Source organism: Meleagris gallopavo, chromosome 26 (genome assembly GCF_905368555.1).
Source record: "Meleagris gallopavo chromosome 26, MGAL_WU_HG_1.1, whole genome shotgun sequence".
Classification (NCBI taxonomy): domain Eukaryota; kingdom Metazoa; phylum Chordata; class Aves; order Galliformes; family Phasianidae; genus Meleagris; species Meleagris gallopavo.
Window position 1 is genome coordinate 5,153,230 of NC_139429.1, and position 15,165 is coordinate 5,168,394.

Below are 15,165 nucleotides of genomic sequence, written 5' to 3' on the forward strand. Positions count from 1 at the left end.
ATGGGCTGGGTGATTGCAAATTGTGAGCAGCTACTTCCCTACAGAATGCCAAAGGCTCCGTGCCTCTGTGTATTTCTTTTACCATTTTTCCTCCAGTGCTCTTGGTGCAGATCTTGGACCCTCTGCTCTTAGCAGAAGAGGGCCCAATGCACGGGCTGCTGTGGGGCTGCTCCTGCCTGGCTGCTGACCCTCGGCTTTGAAATATTTGCTCTGAAGCAACCCAGCAAACAGGGGCAGGAGTAGACCTGCTGGAACCAGGCACCTCCAGCACTGCCTCCATCCAGATGATGCTGGGGCTGGGGGCCAAAGTCCGGCCTTGTTCCCTGCTCTGTGCAAACACCACTGCATGCAGAGTTAACTCTGGGGGCACTCTGCCAACGTGCAGTGCCCCATCGTGTGTCACCCATCCTCAATGGACTCTGGAGCTGGGGGCCGGGGTTCTGCTGGGGGCAAGGTGCTGGAGCAGGGCAGTGTAGAGCTGCAGAGTGCGTGCCTGGGTTGGGGTTCTGCTAAGGTCCGGCCTGGGGAGTGGGGTGCTCAGGTTTATGCTTCACCTCCAGAGCCCCAAGCAAGCTCATGTACCACCCAGACTATGATCTGGTGACATCCCAGGCTTCAGTTCAGGCTCCCTGGGACCCAAACTTGGAGGAGCCAGGATGGCTGCAGAAGGACGAACACAGACCACGGGGTGCATCACAAAGTGCCAGTTTATTTTTGCCACGGCGAGAAGCCGTGAGTGCTCCGAGTGCCAGGGAGGGCTCAGCTCTCCGCCTGCTCTGTGGTACTGAGGAAGGTGGCCACCTTCTCCCGCACCTCCTTCTCCAAAAGGTCCAGGTGATCCTCCACGCCAGCAGTGCCCGAGTCCAGCTTCTGCTTCATCTCCTCCAGGCGTTGCACCAGCTGCTGCCGGAAGGTCTCGCTGATGGGTGCTGCTTGCTGCCGGAACGCCTCCACCGTCTGCGCCAGGCGTTCATCCAGCTGCTGTGCCAGCGGGGCCAGCCGCTGCCGCACGGCCTCAGCATCTGCACTCAGCGCCTGCTGCAGCTCCTGGGCCAGCGGGCTGAGCTGGGCACGCATCTCCTCCGAGCTGGCAGCCAGGCGGGAGCGCAGCTCCTCGGCCGCCCGCTCCATCTGCATCGTGAGGCTCTCCAGCTGCCGGTTGAGGCCGTCCTGCACCTCCTGGGCGTAAGGGCTGAGCCCCTTGCGCAGCCCCTCCACGCTCTGTGCCACCTGCTCCTTCAGCTCGTCGGCCAGCGGTGTCAGCTGCTCCTTCAGCCCCTCCACGCTGCTGTCGATCTGTTGCTGCAGCCGCTCGGTGTAGGAGCCCAGAGAGGCCTGGATGCTGCCGGCGTTGTCCTGCAGCCGCTCCCGCAGCTCGGTGGCAAAAGGCTCCAGCGCCCGCCGCAGCTCCCCAGTGCCGCGGTCCACCTGCGAGCGCAGCTCGTCGGCGTAGGGGCTCAGCTTGGCCTGCAGCTCACGGATGTTGGTGCCGATCTGCTGGTGCACCTCGTCGGCGTAGGGAGCCAGCTTGGCCTGCAGCTCGGCCAGCTCGCGCTGGATCTGCTCCTTCAGCCGCTGCGAGTCCTGCACCAGCTGTGCCTGCAGCTCCGTGGCAAAGGGCACCAGGCGCCTCTGCAGCTCCTCAGCATAGGAGTTCATGCTCTGCAGGTTGCTCTGCAGCAGGGTGCTGTGGAAGGCGGGCAGTCAGTGCTCTGTGTCCAACGCCCAGTGCCCAGAGCCCAGCGCTGGAAGCCATGCATCCAACACTCAGCATCCATCTCCCAGCACTCAGCACCCCGCACCCACCCCTGCCCACAGCCCCAGTGCCTCGGTGGTCCCTCCGCTCACTTGAGCTGCTTGGTGATCTCAGCTTGCTGCAGTTGGTCCACGGTCTCCTTGGCATTGCTGCCCAGCTCGGTGAAGTACTTCCAGAGCACAGTGGCCACCTGGTCAGGGCTGACGTCGGCCCGTGTCCCTGCAGGTACACAGGCACGGGGTCAGAGCTGCCTCCATCCCACCCCGAGGCACAGCCACGTGCTCAACCCCACCACCCCCTACGAGACGGGACCCCGCGCTGCCTCACCTGCCACAGCCAGGAGCACCAGGAGGAAGGCAGCTGCTTTCGGCGACATCCTGAGTGCTGCCAGCAAGGCTCCTTGTGCTGCTGCGGGTTGTGGGACGTGCTGTGCCGGCAGCACCTGCTGCTATTTATGCATCCAAGCAGCCACGCCGGCTTCCACGCAGGCCTGCACCGCAGCTTGGACTTTAGCAAGGTCGCGACGTGGAAGCGCCTGACGTGTGCGAAGAGCTGAGATCACCGCGGCGCCCGGCAGGGTGCCAGGGATCAGCACTGCCAGGGTGCGTGGGTATGGCCTGCGGAGGGGGGGCACGAGGGGCTGAGACCCTATTGGGGCAGGGAGGGGACAGCATGGGGATGGAGGCAGGAGGGGACGTGCCACGCTGAGGCGCAGTGTGTGGCTGCAGGGTGATGGTGAGGTGCAGGGAGCCACGGCCGTGGCCCCATCTCTGGGCGTTTGGGGTTGAGGACACAGCCTGGGCACTGCCGCCCAGCCCCCTGCTTTTGCAGCCCCCACCCCAAGCAGAGCCAGCCCTGCAGCATCCCATGCTTGCAGTGGGTGCCACTGGATGTCACCCTTGTGCTGCGTGTGCCCATGCCGGCCCCACGCCTGTCCCCACAACCACCCTCACCCCACACACGTGTGCACACACATGCACAGCCCCCAGCCTTGGCCCCTGGGGATTTCTCAACCCCTGCTGGGGGAGAAGAGGAGCCCATCCAGAGCAAACCTGGCAGTGGGGAAAGGGCTCCGAGGCTGGGCCCCCTCCCTGCGGCCGCACCACCACTGACCTTTGCACAAGCGGCCGTTGGAGAGGATATAAAGTGGGAACTCGGGGCAGCCCCCACTCAGCAAAGCCAAAGCACAGCGTGGCCAGGTGAGTGTGGGGCCCCCAGGACCGGGACCGACACCAGGGACCAGGGGATGGAGCCGGGTGCCACACCTGACCCCACACCACTGCTCTGCTCTCTCCCCAGCCATGAAAGTCTCCGTCCTGCTCCTGCTCGTCTGCACGGCCATCCTGGCGGTGGGAGCACGTAAGGGTGATGGGGAGTGAGGGGACAATGGGGTTTGGGGTGCATCGTGCCCACGCTCTTTGTGCTTGCAGGAGCTGATGCTCCCGATAAGACAGACGTGGTGGTGAAGAAGGTGCAGGAGTACGTCAAGCAAGCCACTGAGGCAGTCAAGACGGCCTTCACCACAGTGCATGAGTCAGAGGCAGCTCAGCAAGCCAGGTGCCACCACGAGCCTCACCAGCACCCTGTACCCCACTGACCCCCAGTGTGCCCCTGGTGATGGGGATGGCACGGGGTAGGGGGAGCGGAGCTGAGCACTGCCAGAGCCCTCTGTGACGTGGTCCCTTTGCAGGAGGTGGATGTCAGACAATGCCAACCTGGTGAAGCAGCACCTGGCACGGCTGAAGGAGCAGCTGGCCGAACTCTGGAAGCTGACGCCGACCGCGTAGCCCAGCTGTGGGCTGGTCGGGGCTGACTGGGTGCGGGTCCTGCCCCCCATCCCACACACAGCACCATTTCCCTTTTGTTGTGGTTCTTGAAATAAAGTGGAGCTGGAGTGAGATGGCTGTGTCACTGCAGTGAGGGGGGGAGGAGAGGAGAGGGGAAGGCGGGCTGGGGGTGCTGAGTGCAGTGCTGCACCGTGGATGTGCGTGTGGAGTGGTGATGAGATGTGTAACCCCACTGTGAGCCTGGTGTTCAGCTGACACCCAGCTGGCCCCCAGCCCAGGATGGTGTTCTTGAAGTGCTCAGCACAGAGCTGGTGGCACAGGGGGAGCTCCCAGCCCGGCATCACTGTGATCATGTCCTGAGCAGAGCTGGGACTGGCACTGTGGGGATCAGTGGTGGCAAGGGGAACAGCTAACCCTAAATCTTAACCCTAACCCAGCCCTAACCCAGCTCCCCACCCTGCCGCCCCCCAGCCCTCGCCCTATTGCCCCCTGCCCCAAGGACCCATCCCCACTGCTGGCTTAGGTCCCCTTCCCCAGCATCCACTGCAAAGACTGAGTGAGCTCCAATAACTTAAGTCACGTTTATTTGACAAAAGAATGGCAAAGCTGAGATGGTCTCCGGGTCAGGGGGGAGAAGAGGGTAAGGAGGGGTCCCCGAGGACTCCCGGGGGCCGGCATGGCCTGGGGTCAGTCCCTGGGCCGGCAGCTCAGGCCACGGTCTTCTGGAGTTCGTCCAGGAGGGTGATCAAGCGGTTCTTGAGGTTCTCAGCATAGGGGGTGAGGCGCTCCCTGAATTCCTGCACCAGAGGCGTCATCTTCTCGCGCAGATTGCTGAGCTGCTCCACCACCTTGGCCTGGTACTCGGCAGCCTGGGGGATGCCCTTCTCGCGGATCTCCTCCAGCTTCTGGCTCAGCTTCTGCCTCAGCTCATCGCTGTACGGCGCCAGGTTCTTGCGCAGCTCCTCCACGTGCCCACGCAGACGATCCCGCGCCTCCTCGGCCACTGGGGTCAGCTTGGCCTGCATCAGCTCCACCTTCTGCTTGGTGAGCTCCTTCAGCTCCTGAGCCACGGGTGTCAGGCGCTGGCGGTACTGCTCCAGCTCCTCCGTCCACTTGGTGGAGAACTGGTCCAGGAAGGGCCGGATCTTCTCCTTCACCTCCTCCAGGTCCTTGGTCAGCTCAGCACGCAGAGCCTCGGTGTCCTTCAGCCACATCTCACGCACCTCCTTGTAGTAGGGAGCCATGTCCTCACGCAGCTTGGCAGCCGCAGCACCCAGTGTGTCCAGGTTGTCAGCCAGCTTCAGGCTGGGGAGGGCGGCACGGAGTCAGATGTGGTGTGGGGACGTGGGGACGATGTGGGGATGTGGGGATATGGAAACATGGAGGGGTGAGGACACGAGGTGACAGAGAAATGGGGATATGGGGACATGGAGACACAGGGACACAAGGACATAGGAACATGGAGACATAGGGATGTGGGGACACGGAGACATGGGGACAAAGAGACACGGGGACACAGAGACACCACCACGCATCCCCCTACTTACTCAAGCTGTTTGCCCACAGCAGAGGACTCGAACTGGGCGATGGCATCCTTGCCGCTGGCCTTCACCGTTTCCAGGTAGACGTCCACCATGTCCCGAATGCGGTCCAGGGGTGTCTGGGGGTCATCGTGCTGCCAGAAGGAGCGGGCCTGGGTGCCTGCGGGGACAGACGGCGTGCTGGGGACGGCAGACGGGAAGATCCCACTCCACCGCCGCGCCCAGGAGCTGTGGGTCAGAGCCCCGCTGCCGGGGAGCTGCGGGCTCCTCGGGGCTCAGCCCATCCCCACTGCCCCGTTCGGACGTACCCGTCAGGAAGAGCACAGCGAGGGTCACCAGCACGCCTCTCATCTTCGGGCTGAACCTGAGGGCAGAGCGAGAAGTCGGGCTCGGGGAAGCCGTGTGTAGGACCGGAGCCCCGAGCCGGTTCAGAGCCCGGTGCCGCGGGAGGTCCCGGCGCACGGCGCGGCTCTTACCGGCGCTCTCCTGCCACTGCTCCGCACCGCTCGTCCCGTGTGAGCCCGCAGCTTCCCCACGGCCGCTATTTATGCAGGAGGGGCAGTTCCCGCAGGAGATAAGCCAGCGCTGCAGCCCAAGAAATCGCTCCCCGGCGCGGCGATGTGGCGCGTAGAGTTCAAGGATCGCGCACACGGCCCGGGAGAGCGCGCCAAGGAGCGCCGGTTTGGCAGAGCCTCGAGCAAACAGGAGCTCCCCGGGGATGCGGCGTTGGCCAAGGAGATGTTTACGCTGCGGGTGACCCAGATTCCGAGCCCCGCCGAGGCCCCTCGCAGCCCCCGGGGGTCGGCACGGAGCCCGGGCACCGGGTTTATACCCGCGGGGATTTGGCCGTCCGGACCCCAAACCCTGGTTCTCCTCCCGCCGCCGCCGCGGGTCCCCACCGCATCCTTCGGCGGGACGGAGACCATCCCCCCGCCCCCCACCCCTCCCGCGTCCCGCCGGGCCCCCAACGCGGAGGGCTGGAGCTGCGCCCCGCTCAGCCCCGAACTCACGGCGAGCATCGGGTCCACATCCCGGCCTCGACCCTACATGAGCAATGCCTCCCCAGCGCCAGGGCTGAGCCTAAAGGAGGCTGGGAGGGGGGCACAGACGTGGGCACGGCACCTCGGTAATGCTGCAGAGCCCACAGGAACAACAGGTGGGCTGGTTAGAGATGGGTTGGTTAACAGAAGCACTGGTTGGTGGATGGGTTGGTTAACAGAAGCACTGGTTGGTGGATGGGTTGGTTAACAGAAGCACTGGTTGGTGGATGGGTTGGTTAACAGAAGCACTGGTTGGTGGATGGGTTGGTTAACAGAAGCACTGGTTGGTGGATGGGTTGATTAGTGGATGGGCTGGTTACTGACTGCTCTGGTTAGGGGATGGGCTGGTTAACAGATGCACTGGTTAGTGGACGGGAAGGTTAGTGGACACACTGGTTAATGTCTGGCCTGGCTGGTGGATGGGAAGGTTAGTGGATGCACCAGTTAGTGGATGGGCTGGTTAATACTTGGCTGCTTAGTGGATGGGCTGGTTAGTGCTGGGTTGGTTAATGCCATGGGGCAGCTGCTCACAGAGCAGCCCTGAGCCCACCTGCTGTGCCCACATCCGCACCTCCAACCCCCTCAGCCCACCTCCAGGGGCAGCTCTGCCTTCCCAGCTCTCCTCCCCTGGCTGCAGCTCCAGGTCTTCCCCATTGGAGCTCCTTGGGAAGCCAGGCTGTGGCAGGGTGCACGCGATGAGGGGTCCGATGGCCAGCACTGCCCTTCCTAAGGGACAGCACATGTGCTGCACTCCTGGTCGGCCCTGCGGCCCATCCGCCCCCGGCGTTGAGCAACAAGGCAAACAGAGAGCGAGGGAAGATCATCATCATGGTTTTATTTGTCATGATCCCACTGTCCAACTAATTGACGAGTTGCAAGTGACCCACAAAAAAAAAAAAAAAAAAAAAAAGAACAAAAAATGGACTGAAGATTGACCAAAACTTTTTTTTTCTTTTCTTTTTTTGTTTTTTAGTCCAACATAAATGAGGAAGAAAAAAATACTTCTGACATTTCCAAAAAACAGAAATAATAGCAAAGTATATTAATATACATTCAACATATACTGCGCGTATTGATTACTACAATACAAAGCAATGATAAAAAAAAAACAAAACAAAACAAAAAGTGTGATACTGCGAAATGGCACGGTTATAAGCGAGTCCCTGCTGTGGTGGGTGCTTACTGTAGGGTGGCCAACTCTCCCAGGAATACAGTGTCATGTAAACAAAAGGAAAACAAACCAAAGGTACAGAGCAAAAGGCTTTCGGGGTCTCCTGGCCCCCCCAGCTCCTGCCTGGTGCTGTTTGCCTGCCCAGGAGCTGTGACTGCCAGCTGTGGGCTTTTCCTCCTCTCCAGCTTTCCAGCCTGTGAATCCATTGAGCATCATTTTCCTGGGGACCAAGGGGTGGGGATGGGGGGGATGGGGGGTAGCGAATTAACCTCTGCCATGCTGGTTTCACACTTCCTTCTGTGCAAATTCAGGAGGGCTGGGTCGATTCTTTTATTATTATATATATATATTTTAAATACTCCAAAAGTGTCATTAAAGAAGAATTTCAGGTGTAGCTTCAACGTCCCGAAGGCAATGATGACACCAAGCGCTCCCCATGGCCTGGATGCTGGGGTGCTTTGCTTTCTCTCAGCCAAGGAAAGAACAAAAAGAAGAACAAAGAAGAGATCTATGCACGTCTGAACTGTATAAAGGAGAATACCACTTCTGCCACAGGCACGAGAGAGAAAACCAGTCACAATTACAATGTCATTAAAAGAAATAAAATACTTTGAACAAAAGGTGCATGTCACAATTCATATAGAACAGAATCTAGTTAAAAATTTCTCTCAAACAGAAATTCCTTTTGCCTTTTATTAATAACAATAATAATAAAACAACATTTACCAAAAAAAAAAAAAAAAATTCCTAGATGATCAGGAGGAAAAGCTCAGAAAACAAAGGAAAAAATCTGTCTTCCCTACATTAAGCCAGGAGGAAAAAATTAAAAGAAAAAAAAAATTGCATGGGGATTAGAAATGAAAAAATTACAAAGGGGTTGGGGGAGGGCAGGGGAAGAAGTGATCCTTTTAGCACGGTGATGAAGTAAGGAACAAAAGCAGACAGAGATGCGTATTGCAGCAGGGGGTGGGGGGACGGGCACTGCACCCTGCTGCCCTGCTCAGGGCTTAGGAGCCAGCAGAGGAGGGCTGGGATGCACTGCAGGCTCCTGCCTGCCCTGCAGGCTCCATGGGCTCTGCTCCCACTGCCAGCCCCAGCCCTGGATGCTCACAGCCCTCCAAACCAGACTCAGTGCTCGGGCTCCGCTGATGTGTAGGACTGGGGTTCTCCGGTGATGTCAGTGATAGCTGGAGTTACAGGCAAATATGGCCAAAAAAAAAATAAAAAATTAAAGAAACCAAAGGAACAACACACTGGATGAACTGATTACGAGGAAAGGGGCCATGGTATTCCAGTTAGTCAGAAATACTACGGCAATTTGGCGCAATGCTGCTAGATACTGTTGGTTTAAAATGGACCTTTTCATTTCAAAGCTGTACATAAAACCTGCAACAGAGAGAAGAAGCAGAGGTGTGTTAGGGAATACCAGAGAGTGGCAATTCTGCTCCCACAGCCCCTCACCGCATTCCCAGTCCAAACCCACAGGGTACATCCCAGAGCAGAGCCCCCACCAACAAAACGTGGCTCTGGAAGGACAGCAAAGGCACGAAGGAGGGCCCTGAGCAAACAGAGGGGGGACAGCCAACAGTGAGGAGCTCAGAGCTGACAATGTCTTCTCCAGCCCTGCACCAATGCTGGAGCAAAGGGATGGGGAAGGAGATGCACAAAATCACGCAGCTTCAGGGCTGCCATCCAGGAGAGCCCAGATGTGCAGCTGGAGAGAAAAGGAGGACACAGATACTCACTCCCTCCTGCTTACACCCCTGCCTGCTCCATCCCAAAGGGCACCTCTGGGTGCTTGTAGCTCAGTAGGACATCTGTGATACATGTCGATGGGTAACAAGAGGTGTTTAGATGCTGGTTGCCATCACCTAGGTTGGGATGCTCTTGACCTTCCAAACTTTCCCCACATTCTGTAACACCAAAGAACAACATCAGGGTTTGCATTAGGAGCACTAAAGAGCTGCAGCTTCTGCATGTGGGTCAGGCCAGCAAGAAGCCCAGCTCACTACTGCCACTGGCCAGCAGCAGCAGCCAAGCACAGAGCTCTACAGGCTGTCACAGGTTTGGACCCAAAATATGGCAGAGCCAGAGATGGTTATGGCATCCAAGCCTCAAGTGCAGTGAGAAATCCAAGAGACTCTTTAATTCAGCTCATGCAAACTGCACTGAGAGGGCTTTGATCCCACAGGTGACAGCCAGTCCTCCCATCCCTGCGGCTCTGCAGAGCTCACTGGCAGCAGAGGTGGCTTTGCAGTGCAGGCTGTCAGAACAACGCAGGTTCTTACAGCTCCTGACCCACACCCCAGCAGCGCCCACGCCACGTCTGCAGCCGGCCAGGTCCTTACCCTCACTCTCCCTGTCACGCAGCTGCTGGCTGGCCATGAGCGACGACTGGCTGAGGACGGCATCAGACATCCGAGCAGAGCTGAGCGCTTTTCCTGCCATTAAACTCATCCCAGGCAGGTTATCTAACTGCACCTGCGGAGACACCGGGACACAAATCAAAGTGGGACCAGAGCCAGGCACCTGCGGCTTCCCCAGCCTTCAGCAAGGGCTTCAGAGTACAAGAGTACACATCAGGGACAGCGCAGGTGCTGGCGACGTCACCTCAACAAGGAATGGAGAGACAACTCGACCCCCTCCAGACTTACACGTAACTAATTAGAGAAAAGCCCTCCTCTACAGCAGGAGGAAGCTGTAGCAAGAAACATGCCACAACCTGGGTCTGATTGTTCTCAGAGATTCAAAATGCAGAAAGCAGAGCAGCTGCTCTTTGCTCTCGGTGTGGCCAGGTCACTGAGCACTGCGAGCTGAAAGCTGGGCTCTGTGCATCTGTAAAACTTCTGCAGCCAGAGCCAAGCCTGGGGCAGTGCAAATGGTTTCATCAGAACCACTCTGGGGGCAAAAGGAAAGATGCAGCCAGCTCTGGGACAAATTAGGCAACACATGAGCAAAGGAGAACTTCCACATTGGTCTCTGCTAAGATGTCTTCAGTATTAAGCAAACTGGGCATGCTGACTGCTGCGTCCCAACAGCACTTCATCCCTAGCAGCCCTGCAGAGCAGGGTGCTGCCTTTCTTTTGTGTCACCTCCTCCATAACCCATACACATCCAGGAGCTGCTGGGCCCAGGACTCTTCCCACTTACGTAGGCATCATCACTATTCTGGATGGTGTGATGTCTCTGCAGGGTGCGGGGCCGCGGGTGCTCACTGGACGCCGGCCGTGCTGGGTAGCCCAGCCCGTTGTGGTCAGGCACCTGCATGGCTTGGCCAGGGGAGCTCCTGTCCATACAGTTCCCTACGACGGACTCTTGAAATCAGATGAAACAGAAAAGTGTCAGATTAGCACAAGGAACCACGGCAGCTCTTGACAACACGTGCCACTGCGGCACAAACCAATGTCACTTGCATTGTGCTGCCTGCCAGGTGGGAAGGGAATTGCTGGCTGCTCTGGCTCAAGCACTGCAGCACCGGGGCTTCCTGGGATGGCCCACAGACCTCTCTGCTCCTGTGGCAGCCTCCATCTGCCTCCCCTCCAGCCCTGCATCCTCCTCCACGCATTGCTCACATTACACAAGAGAAGGAGAAGGGTCTCCTCCACCTCCGACGCAGGATGTTCTTAGCAGGGCCCCTTGGCAATTGTATGCAACAGATCTGGCTGGAAGAGCTGCCAGGATAGTAGTTGTTATCAGATGACTTCTCCCTGCCCTCCTCCAATCTAGCTGTAGGAGTACAAGAGCATTCTGCCTGGCAAAGTCCATCTGCACTGCAAGCTCTTCTGAGCAAGGGTAAAGGCTACATTCCTATCAAGCAGAACCTATCGTCATTAAGTACACGATGTTTTGAATAAAGTCCTGAGCTATGGAGAAGCCTATTGCTGGCTGTGGTGCACGTAAACAATTCTCTCTCGGTGAGCAATCCTGCGGAGCACAAACATGGGGATGAGGCCACGGGCCCTCAGGAGCTGCCCTGACGTGACACGGCCGCAGGTGGATCCCGACAGCAGTTATCAGGTTTGCAGGGAATGGTCAGCAGGAAGCAACCCTTGGTTGTGCCAGCAGCGAGACATTCCTGGCTGGGACTGTGCCCTGGGAGCTGGCAAGACGCGTGTGCTTTCCAGAGACTCGTCCCTAACATTGCTAAAACTCAAACAAGTCCTGGTCATACCCTGAGCACCCCGCGCTGCTGGAGCATCCATCCCAGCAGCCAGGCATTGAGCTCGGAGCCCCCAGAGCCCAGCCGGCAGCCGGAGCGCAGCCGGCCTCCTTCCTTTTGCACATCTGTGGGGTTAAACTCAGTTAATGGTCAGCATTCCCGGAAAGCAAGAAGGAAAACATGAGGTAAGGCAGTGCTGGCAGTGCAGGGCCGCCCACGCAGCGCTCGGGGCCCTTCCAACTGTGGGAATGGTCGGGGCAGGCATTGCCAGCAGTGCGGAGCAGCAGCAGTAAGGAGCTCAGAGTGCAGGCTGCCTGCCTTGCCCCTGCCCCGCTCCGGCAGCGAGGGACCCTTTCATCCCAGGCAGCCTTTGTGTCAGTGCATGTGATGCTGGCACCCGGCTTCCCAGCACTGGGGAAAGGTTTCCCACGGGCAGTGCTCCCGACCCCAGGTTGGAACAAGCCTGCAGCTGAGCCGCTCGGATGCGGTTTAGTCATCCCCTAACCACAGATTTGGTTGAAACTCTCATGATCTGCAGTTACCTTCTGTGGCAGATGCTCAACTGGTTTTAAAGCAGGGTCAATGCACTCTCTTGGAAGGCATAAATCCTGCTGAGCCCCCACCAATCTGCACTCCTCCCTCGAGCAGCATGCATTTCACAAGCTGGGGAGGAGGAGGAGATATTTGCCCTCTCAGCTGTCCCATTCCCACAGAAGGGGTGGTTGGAAAACCCCAAGCTGTGTCTGAGAATGGCAGCCTTGCAGAAAGCCATCTCGGGGTGCCAGAGCTGGGGTGCACACCTCCTGCTGCCATCCTTCAGCACCTGTAACACTTGGGTTGTGCTACAGGCAAGCAAGAAGCACCAGGGCATTCAGGGTGTCTGCAGCAAGGTTTCATAGGATTGAATTGTAGGAAATGTACCTAGGTCCGCTTAGATGTCTGCTCTGTTTGGAAGTGAAGTAACACAGGCCAGATTCCAAGTGGGTTATTAAAGCCGGGAGGAAAGCTCTGAGCAGCTGCATCTCAGATCATAGTTTACTATACAAGCCCTCCAAACAGCCCCTGGCAGGAGTGCTTACACAATGCAACTTGCAAACATTTACTTGCTTTTTACTCATTTACAAAGTCTTGTTGTCTAAAGTCCTTTTCCCTTGTGTAACTTGTTTTAGCACCATCAGTACTGGGGCAGAACTTTAGCTTCTGACTTCGTTAAATCTTATCACTTTGCACATTTTGGACTAAGATATTATGGTGTGAACTCAAGATTTGGTTCAAAATGCACTGCCACAGCTTTCGAATCCCACTTAACCTGAGGTTACTCTTCCCTTTTGTGCTGCAAACACCATAGGGATATTAAAGCCTGAGAGAAAACACATCAGTAACACAAAATCAAGGAAGACTTCAGAAAAGCCGGGCCTTGTCCCTGTCCCCTGCTCTGGGGGACACAGCTTGGCATGCCCACGCTGCTCTCTGCGCCTCTCTGTTCCCAGCCAGTACTTTCCCAACAAACCCATGCTGTGTCCCCAAACAAAACAGTGCCTCCTGTGCCCAGGACACTGCTCCCCTGCAATAGGGCTCCCTGTGCCAAGGGCAAGCTGATGGCTTCAGACCAGTACAGCTCAGTCCTGCAGTGAATACTGATCCACCCAGCTCAGCCTGGAAAGCCTCTCTTCAAAACCATCTTAGCAAGGGGGTAGGATTGTGTTTTTTCCTACAGAGAAGGCCTGTAATTATAGCTTGGGCAGGAATTTCTCTTACAACACATCACTGTCAATGCAGCCACCAGGGAGTAAGGGCTCAACTGCTTCCAACTAGCAGGAAAGGGCTTCACATGCTAATGGCAAGCTTTGGCTCCCTGTCTTTAGAATCAACTCCTTCCAGCTAAAGCAGGGCTCCAGCCTCACTGCTGCTTCCCGAAGTGCCTGAGCAGTGTAAGGCAGACTTAGCAGCATCTATCACCATTCTTCTGCTGCAAATTTATGGAAGCCTTAGCAATGCCTGGACACACAGCTCTGCCCCTAAGAGAAGGAATACGCCAGGTTACAGGGCTTCCAGAAAGAAGATCTTTTCTGGGCACTTACACCTGATGGGGGATCACCCCCAACGAGAAGAAATGAGTCAACTGAACCCAGCATCTCTTCAGAGACAGCACTCTCATGGTCCTGGCCTTTATCTGCCTACAGAAGTAGGTCACATTCCAAAGAGAAGAATCTAGCAGAGTTCTTATTTAACGCTGTTTATTAGAGAGACTATGCCTGCAATTTATAGCCACAAAAGCCAGAAAGAATCTAGGTAATTCTGTGCTATGCAAAATATGTCACGAAACCATTGCAGTACTAGGTAGGGATGGTGTTCTCTGGCAGGAACACAAGCAGTACGCAGCCAGTATGGAAAAGCATTTCAGCCGTGCGAGTGGCCCTGAGCCTTACCTCTGCTGGGCACCTTATTCCTACTGAATCCAGCAGCGGGCTGATGTCTGTATTGATGCTCCTGAACGTGATTAGCAGTTCCTAGCAAAGATTCTGGGTCCCCGTGCCCTCCTGCATTTACAAGCAGAGGGGTCTCGTGGCAACCTTTGGTCAATGTGTTTGAATTCTTACTGTCTGGAAAGCTGTCCCTGGCGCCCTCGCACGCACAGTCCTCCTCCATGCTCTCCGAGTGGAACAGAGCTGGCTGGTGTATGTATCCATGTGGTGGCACTGACGCAGGTACCTGCTGGATACATTCTTGCGCCCTGATTTTTAAGAGATGCTGGGGGCTGTTCTGTGGATGATAGGTGTCAGCACTCTGATAAGGCAAAGACAACGACTGACGCTCCGACAGGCTCTGTCCCATGCTGGTGCCCATGTTTCCAGCATCCCCTTGACTCATGTGCCTGAACAACTCTTGAAAATCTTGCTGCTGCTGCTGCTGCTGTTGCTGCTGCTGCTGCCGTCGTTTGATGAGCTGTGCAAATTCTGCCTGGGGCAGCCGCATGTCCGTGTGCCCCGTGAGAGAGTGACGGGGAGAAAGAAGTCCCTGGAGGATGTGCGGTACCTGCTGGTGTCGGCTGTAGTCAGGAGGTGTTGGGGACAACAGTGCTTGCTGTAGTGCCGATGCAGTGTAGTGCTGTTGTTGCTGATGTGCATTTTGAGGGAAATTGGGATACTGGTCAAGCTGTGGGACTTTGAGAGCTTGCTGAGCTGGAGGAAACCCAACTCCTCCTGATGGGCTGTAGTTACTGGGGGAAACACGAGGCTGCTCTGGGAACAGGTGGGGGTGTAAGTGCACCTGGTCGTAGTTGGTGGGGGGATTCCTGTACACGTTCAGACTGCAAAGAACAGAAAAGAACAAGTGACTGCACCGTCAGCTCCAGCTAACGAGGCGTGCAGGGCTGTCTTTGGTGCTTCCACCTCACACAGGGTTTGATCCACCGTACCCACATGAGGGCAGGGAGGCAACAACTACTCCAAAGGTAGAGTGCCCATCATCCTGTGCTCCAGGTCACCCACGAGGGCAGCTGCAGTGTAAGGTGGTGCAGCTAGTAAATGTAAGGGAAGCAGGAACCCTGACTGCACCGAGAAGAAAACATGATCTGGGAAAAGCATCTGTTCCATGTAAAAGCACTCTTCTGTTTAACTTTTCCACTTCCTGCCCTGCCCTGGCACGAGGCAGGGACAGCCACTCAGCCACTCCTGGCACAAGGTGCTTCCCAAGGCACAAAACCCCACA

General features: G+C 56.9%; 4 protein-coding genes across 8 annotated transcripts in view; 1 reads left to right on the forward strand and 3 right to left on the reverse strand.

Annotated features, from left to right (window-relative positions):
- Nucleotides 1-689: 689 nt before the first annotated feature.
- APOA4 (apolipoprotein A4) lies at nt 690-2,242 on the reverse strand. The gene is made up of 3 exons (XM_003212723.5): nt 2,084-2,242; nt 1,849-1,975; nt 690-1,687 (listed from the first exon to the last, which is right to left on the reverse strand). The coding sequence occupies exons 1-3, from the start codon at nt 2,130-2,132 to the stop codon at nt 760-762; spliced, it is 1,104 nt and encodes a 367-aa protein (XP_003212771.2). The 5' UTR covers nt 2,133-2,242; the 3' UTR covers nt 690-759.
- A 19-nt stretch (nt 2,243-2,261) lies between these two features.
- Nucleotides 2,262-3,654, forward strand: APOC3 (apolipoprotein C3). Of its 2 annotated transcripts, none has more exons than XM_085209071.1 (4): nt 2,262-2,358; nt 3,056-3,115; nt 3,187-3,313; nt 3,447-3,654. In XM_085209071.1, the coding sequence occupies exons 2-4, from the start codon at nt 3,058-3,060 to the stop codon at nt 3,541-3,543; spliced, it is 282 nt and encodes a 93-aa protein (XP_085065197.1). In that variant the 5' UTR covers nt 2,262-2,358; nt 3,056-3,057; the 3' UTR covers nt 3,544-3,654. The 2 variants fall into 2 exon arrangements, with proteins under 2 accessions (XP_085065197.1, XP_010722020.3); XM_010723718.4 differs by lacking the exon at nt 2,262-2,358 and adding an exon at nt 2,797-2,955.
- A 456-nt stretch (nt 3,655-4,110) lies between these two features.
- On the reverse strand, nt 4,111-5,670 carry APOA1 (apolipoprotein A1). Its single transcript, XM_010723719.4, has 4 exons — nt 5,561-5,670; nt 5,393-5,448; nt 5,091-5,244; nt 4,111-4,848 (listed from the first exon to the last, which is right to left on the reverse strand). The coding sequence occupies exons 2-4, from the start codon at nt 5,433-5,435 to the stop codon at nt 4,251-4,253; spliced, it is 795 nt and encodes a 264-aa protein (XP_010722021.1). The 5' UTR covers nt 5,436-5,448; nt 5,561-5,670; the 3' UTR covers nt 4,111-4,250.
- A 1,394-nt stretch (nt 5,671-7,064) lies between these two features.
- Nucleotides 7,065-15,165, reverse strand: part of SIK3 (SIK family kinase 3) — a 72,342-nt gene continuing 64,241 nt past the window's right edge. For all 4 annotated transcript variants that reach the window (XM_085209054.1, XM_085209051.1, XM_085209053.1 and 1 more), the window contains 5 exons: nt 13,884-14,764; nt 10,446-10,609; nt 9,644-9,776; nt 9,041-9,208; nt 7,065-8,681 (listed from right to left, as the gene is read on the reverse strand). In XM_085209054.1, the coding sequence (XP_085065180.1) occupies nt 9,051-9,208; nt 9,644-9,776; nt 10,446-10,609; nt 13,884-14,764 (1,336 nt within the window). In that variant the 3' untranslated portion in view covers nt 7,065-8,681; nt 9,041-9,050. The remainder of the gene's footprint in view (nt 8,682-9,040; nt 9,209-9,643; nt 9,777-10,445; nt 10,610-13,883; nt 14,765-15,165) is intronic.

Excerpts from the sequence above, each read along its gene's own strand:
- APOA4 (XM_003212723.5), bottom strand. The coding sequence starts at position 2,132 with ATGTCGCCGAAAGCAGCTGCCTTCCTCCTGGTGCTCCTGGCTGTGGCA. Across the intron at positions 1,976-2,083 it reads GGTGCTCCTGGCTGTGGCAG|GGACACGGGCCGACGTCAGC; the intron begins GTGAGGCAGCGC and ends GTGTACCTGCAG. Across the intron at positions 1,688-1,848 it reads GAGATCACCAAGCAGCTCAA|CACCCTGCTGCAGAGCAACC; the intron begins GTGAGCGGAGGG and ends CGCCTTCCACAG.
- APOC3 (XM_085209071.1), top strand. The coding sequence starts at position 3,058 with ATGAAAGTCTCCGTCCTGCTCCTGCTCGTCTGCACGGCCATCCTGGCG. Across the intron at positions 3,116-3,186 it reads CATCCTGGCGGTGGGAGCAC|GAGCTGATGCTCCCGATAAG; the intron begins GTAAGGGTGATG and ends TTGTGCTTGCAG. Across the intron at positions 3,314-3,446 it reads GAGGCAGCTCAGCAAGCCAG|GAGGTGGATGTCAGACAATG; the intron begins GTGCCACCACGA and ends GTCCCTTTGCAG.
- APOA1 (XM_010723719.4), bottom strand. The coding sequence starts at position 5,435 with ATGAGAGGCGTGCTGGTGACCCTCGCTGTGCTCTTCCTGACGG. Across the intron at positions 5,245-5,392 it reads CGCTGTGCTCTTCCTGACGG|GCACCCAGGCCCGCTCCTTC; the intron begins GTACGTCCGAAC and ends CTGTCCCCGCAG. Across the intron at positions 4,849-5,090 it reads GCTGTGGGCAAACAGCTTGA|CCTGAAGCTGGCTGACAACC; the intron begins GTAAGTAGGGGG and ends CGCCCTCCCCAG.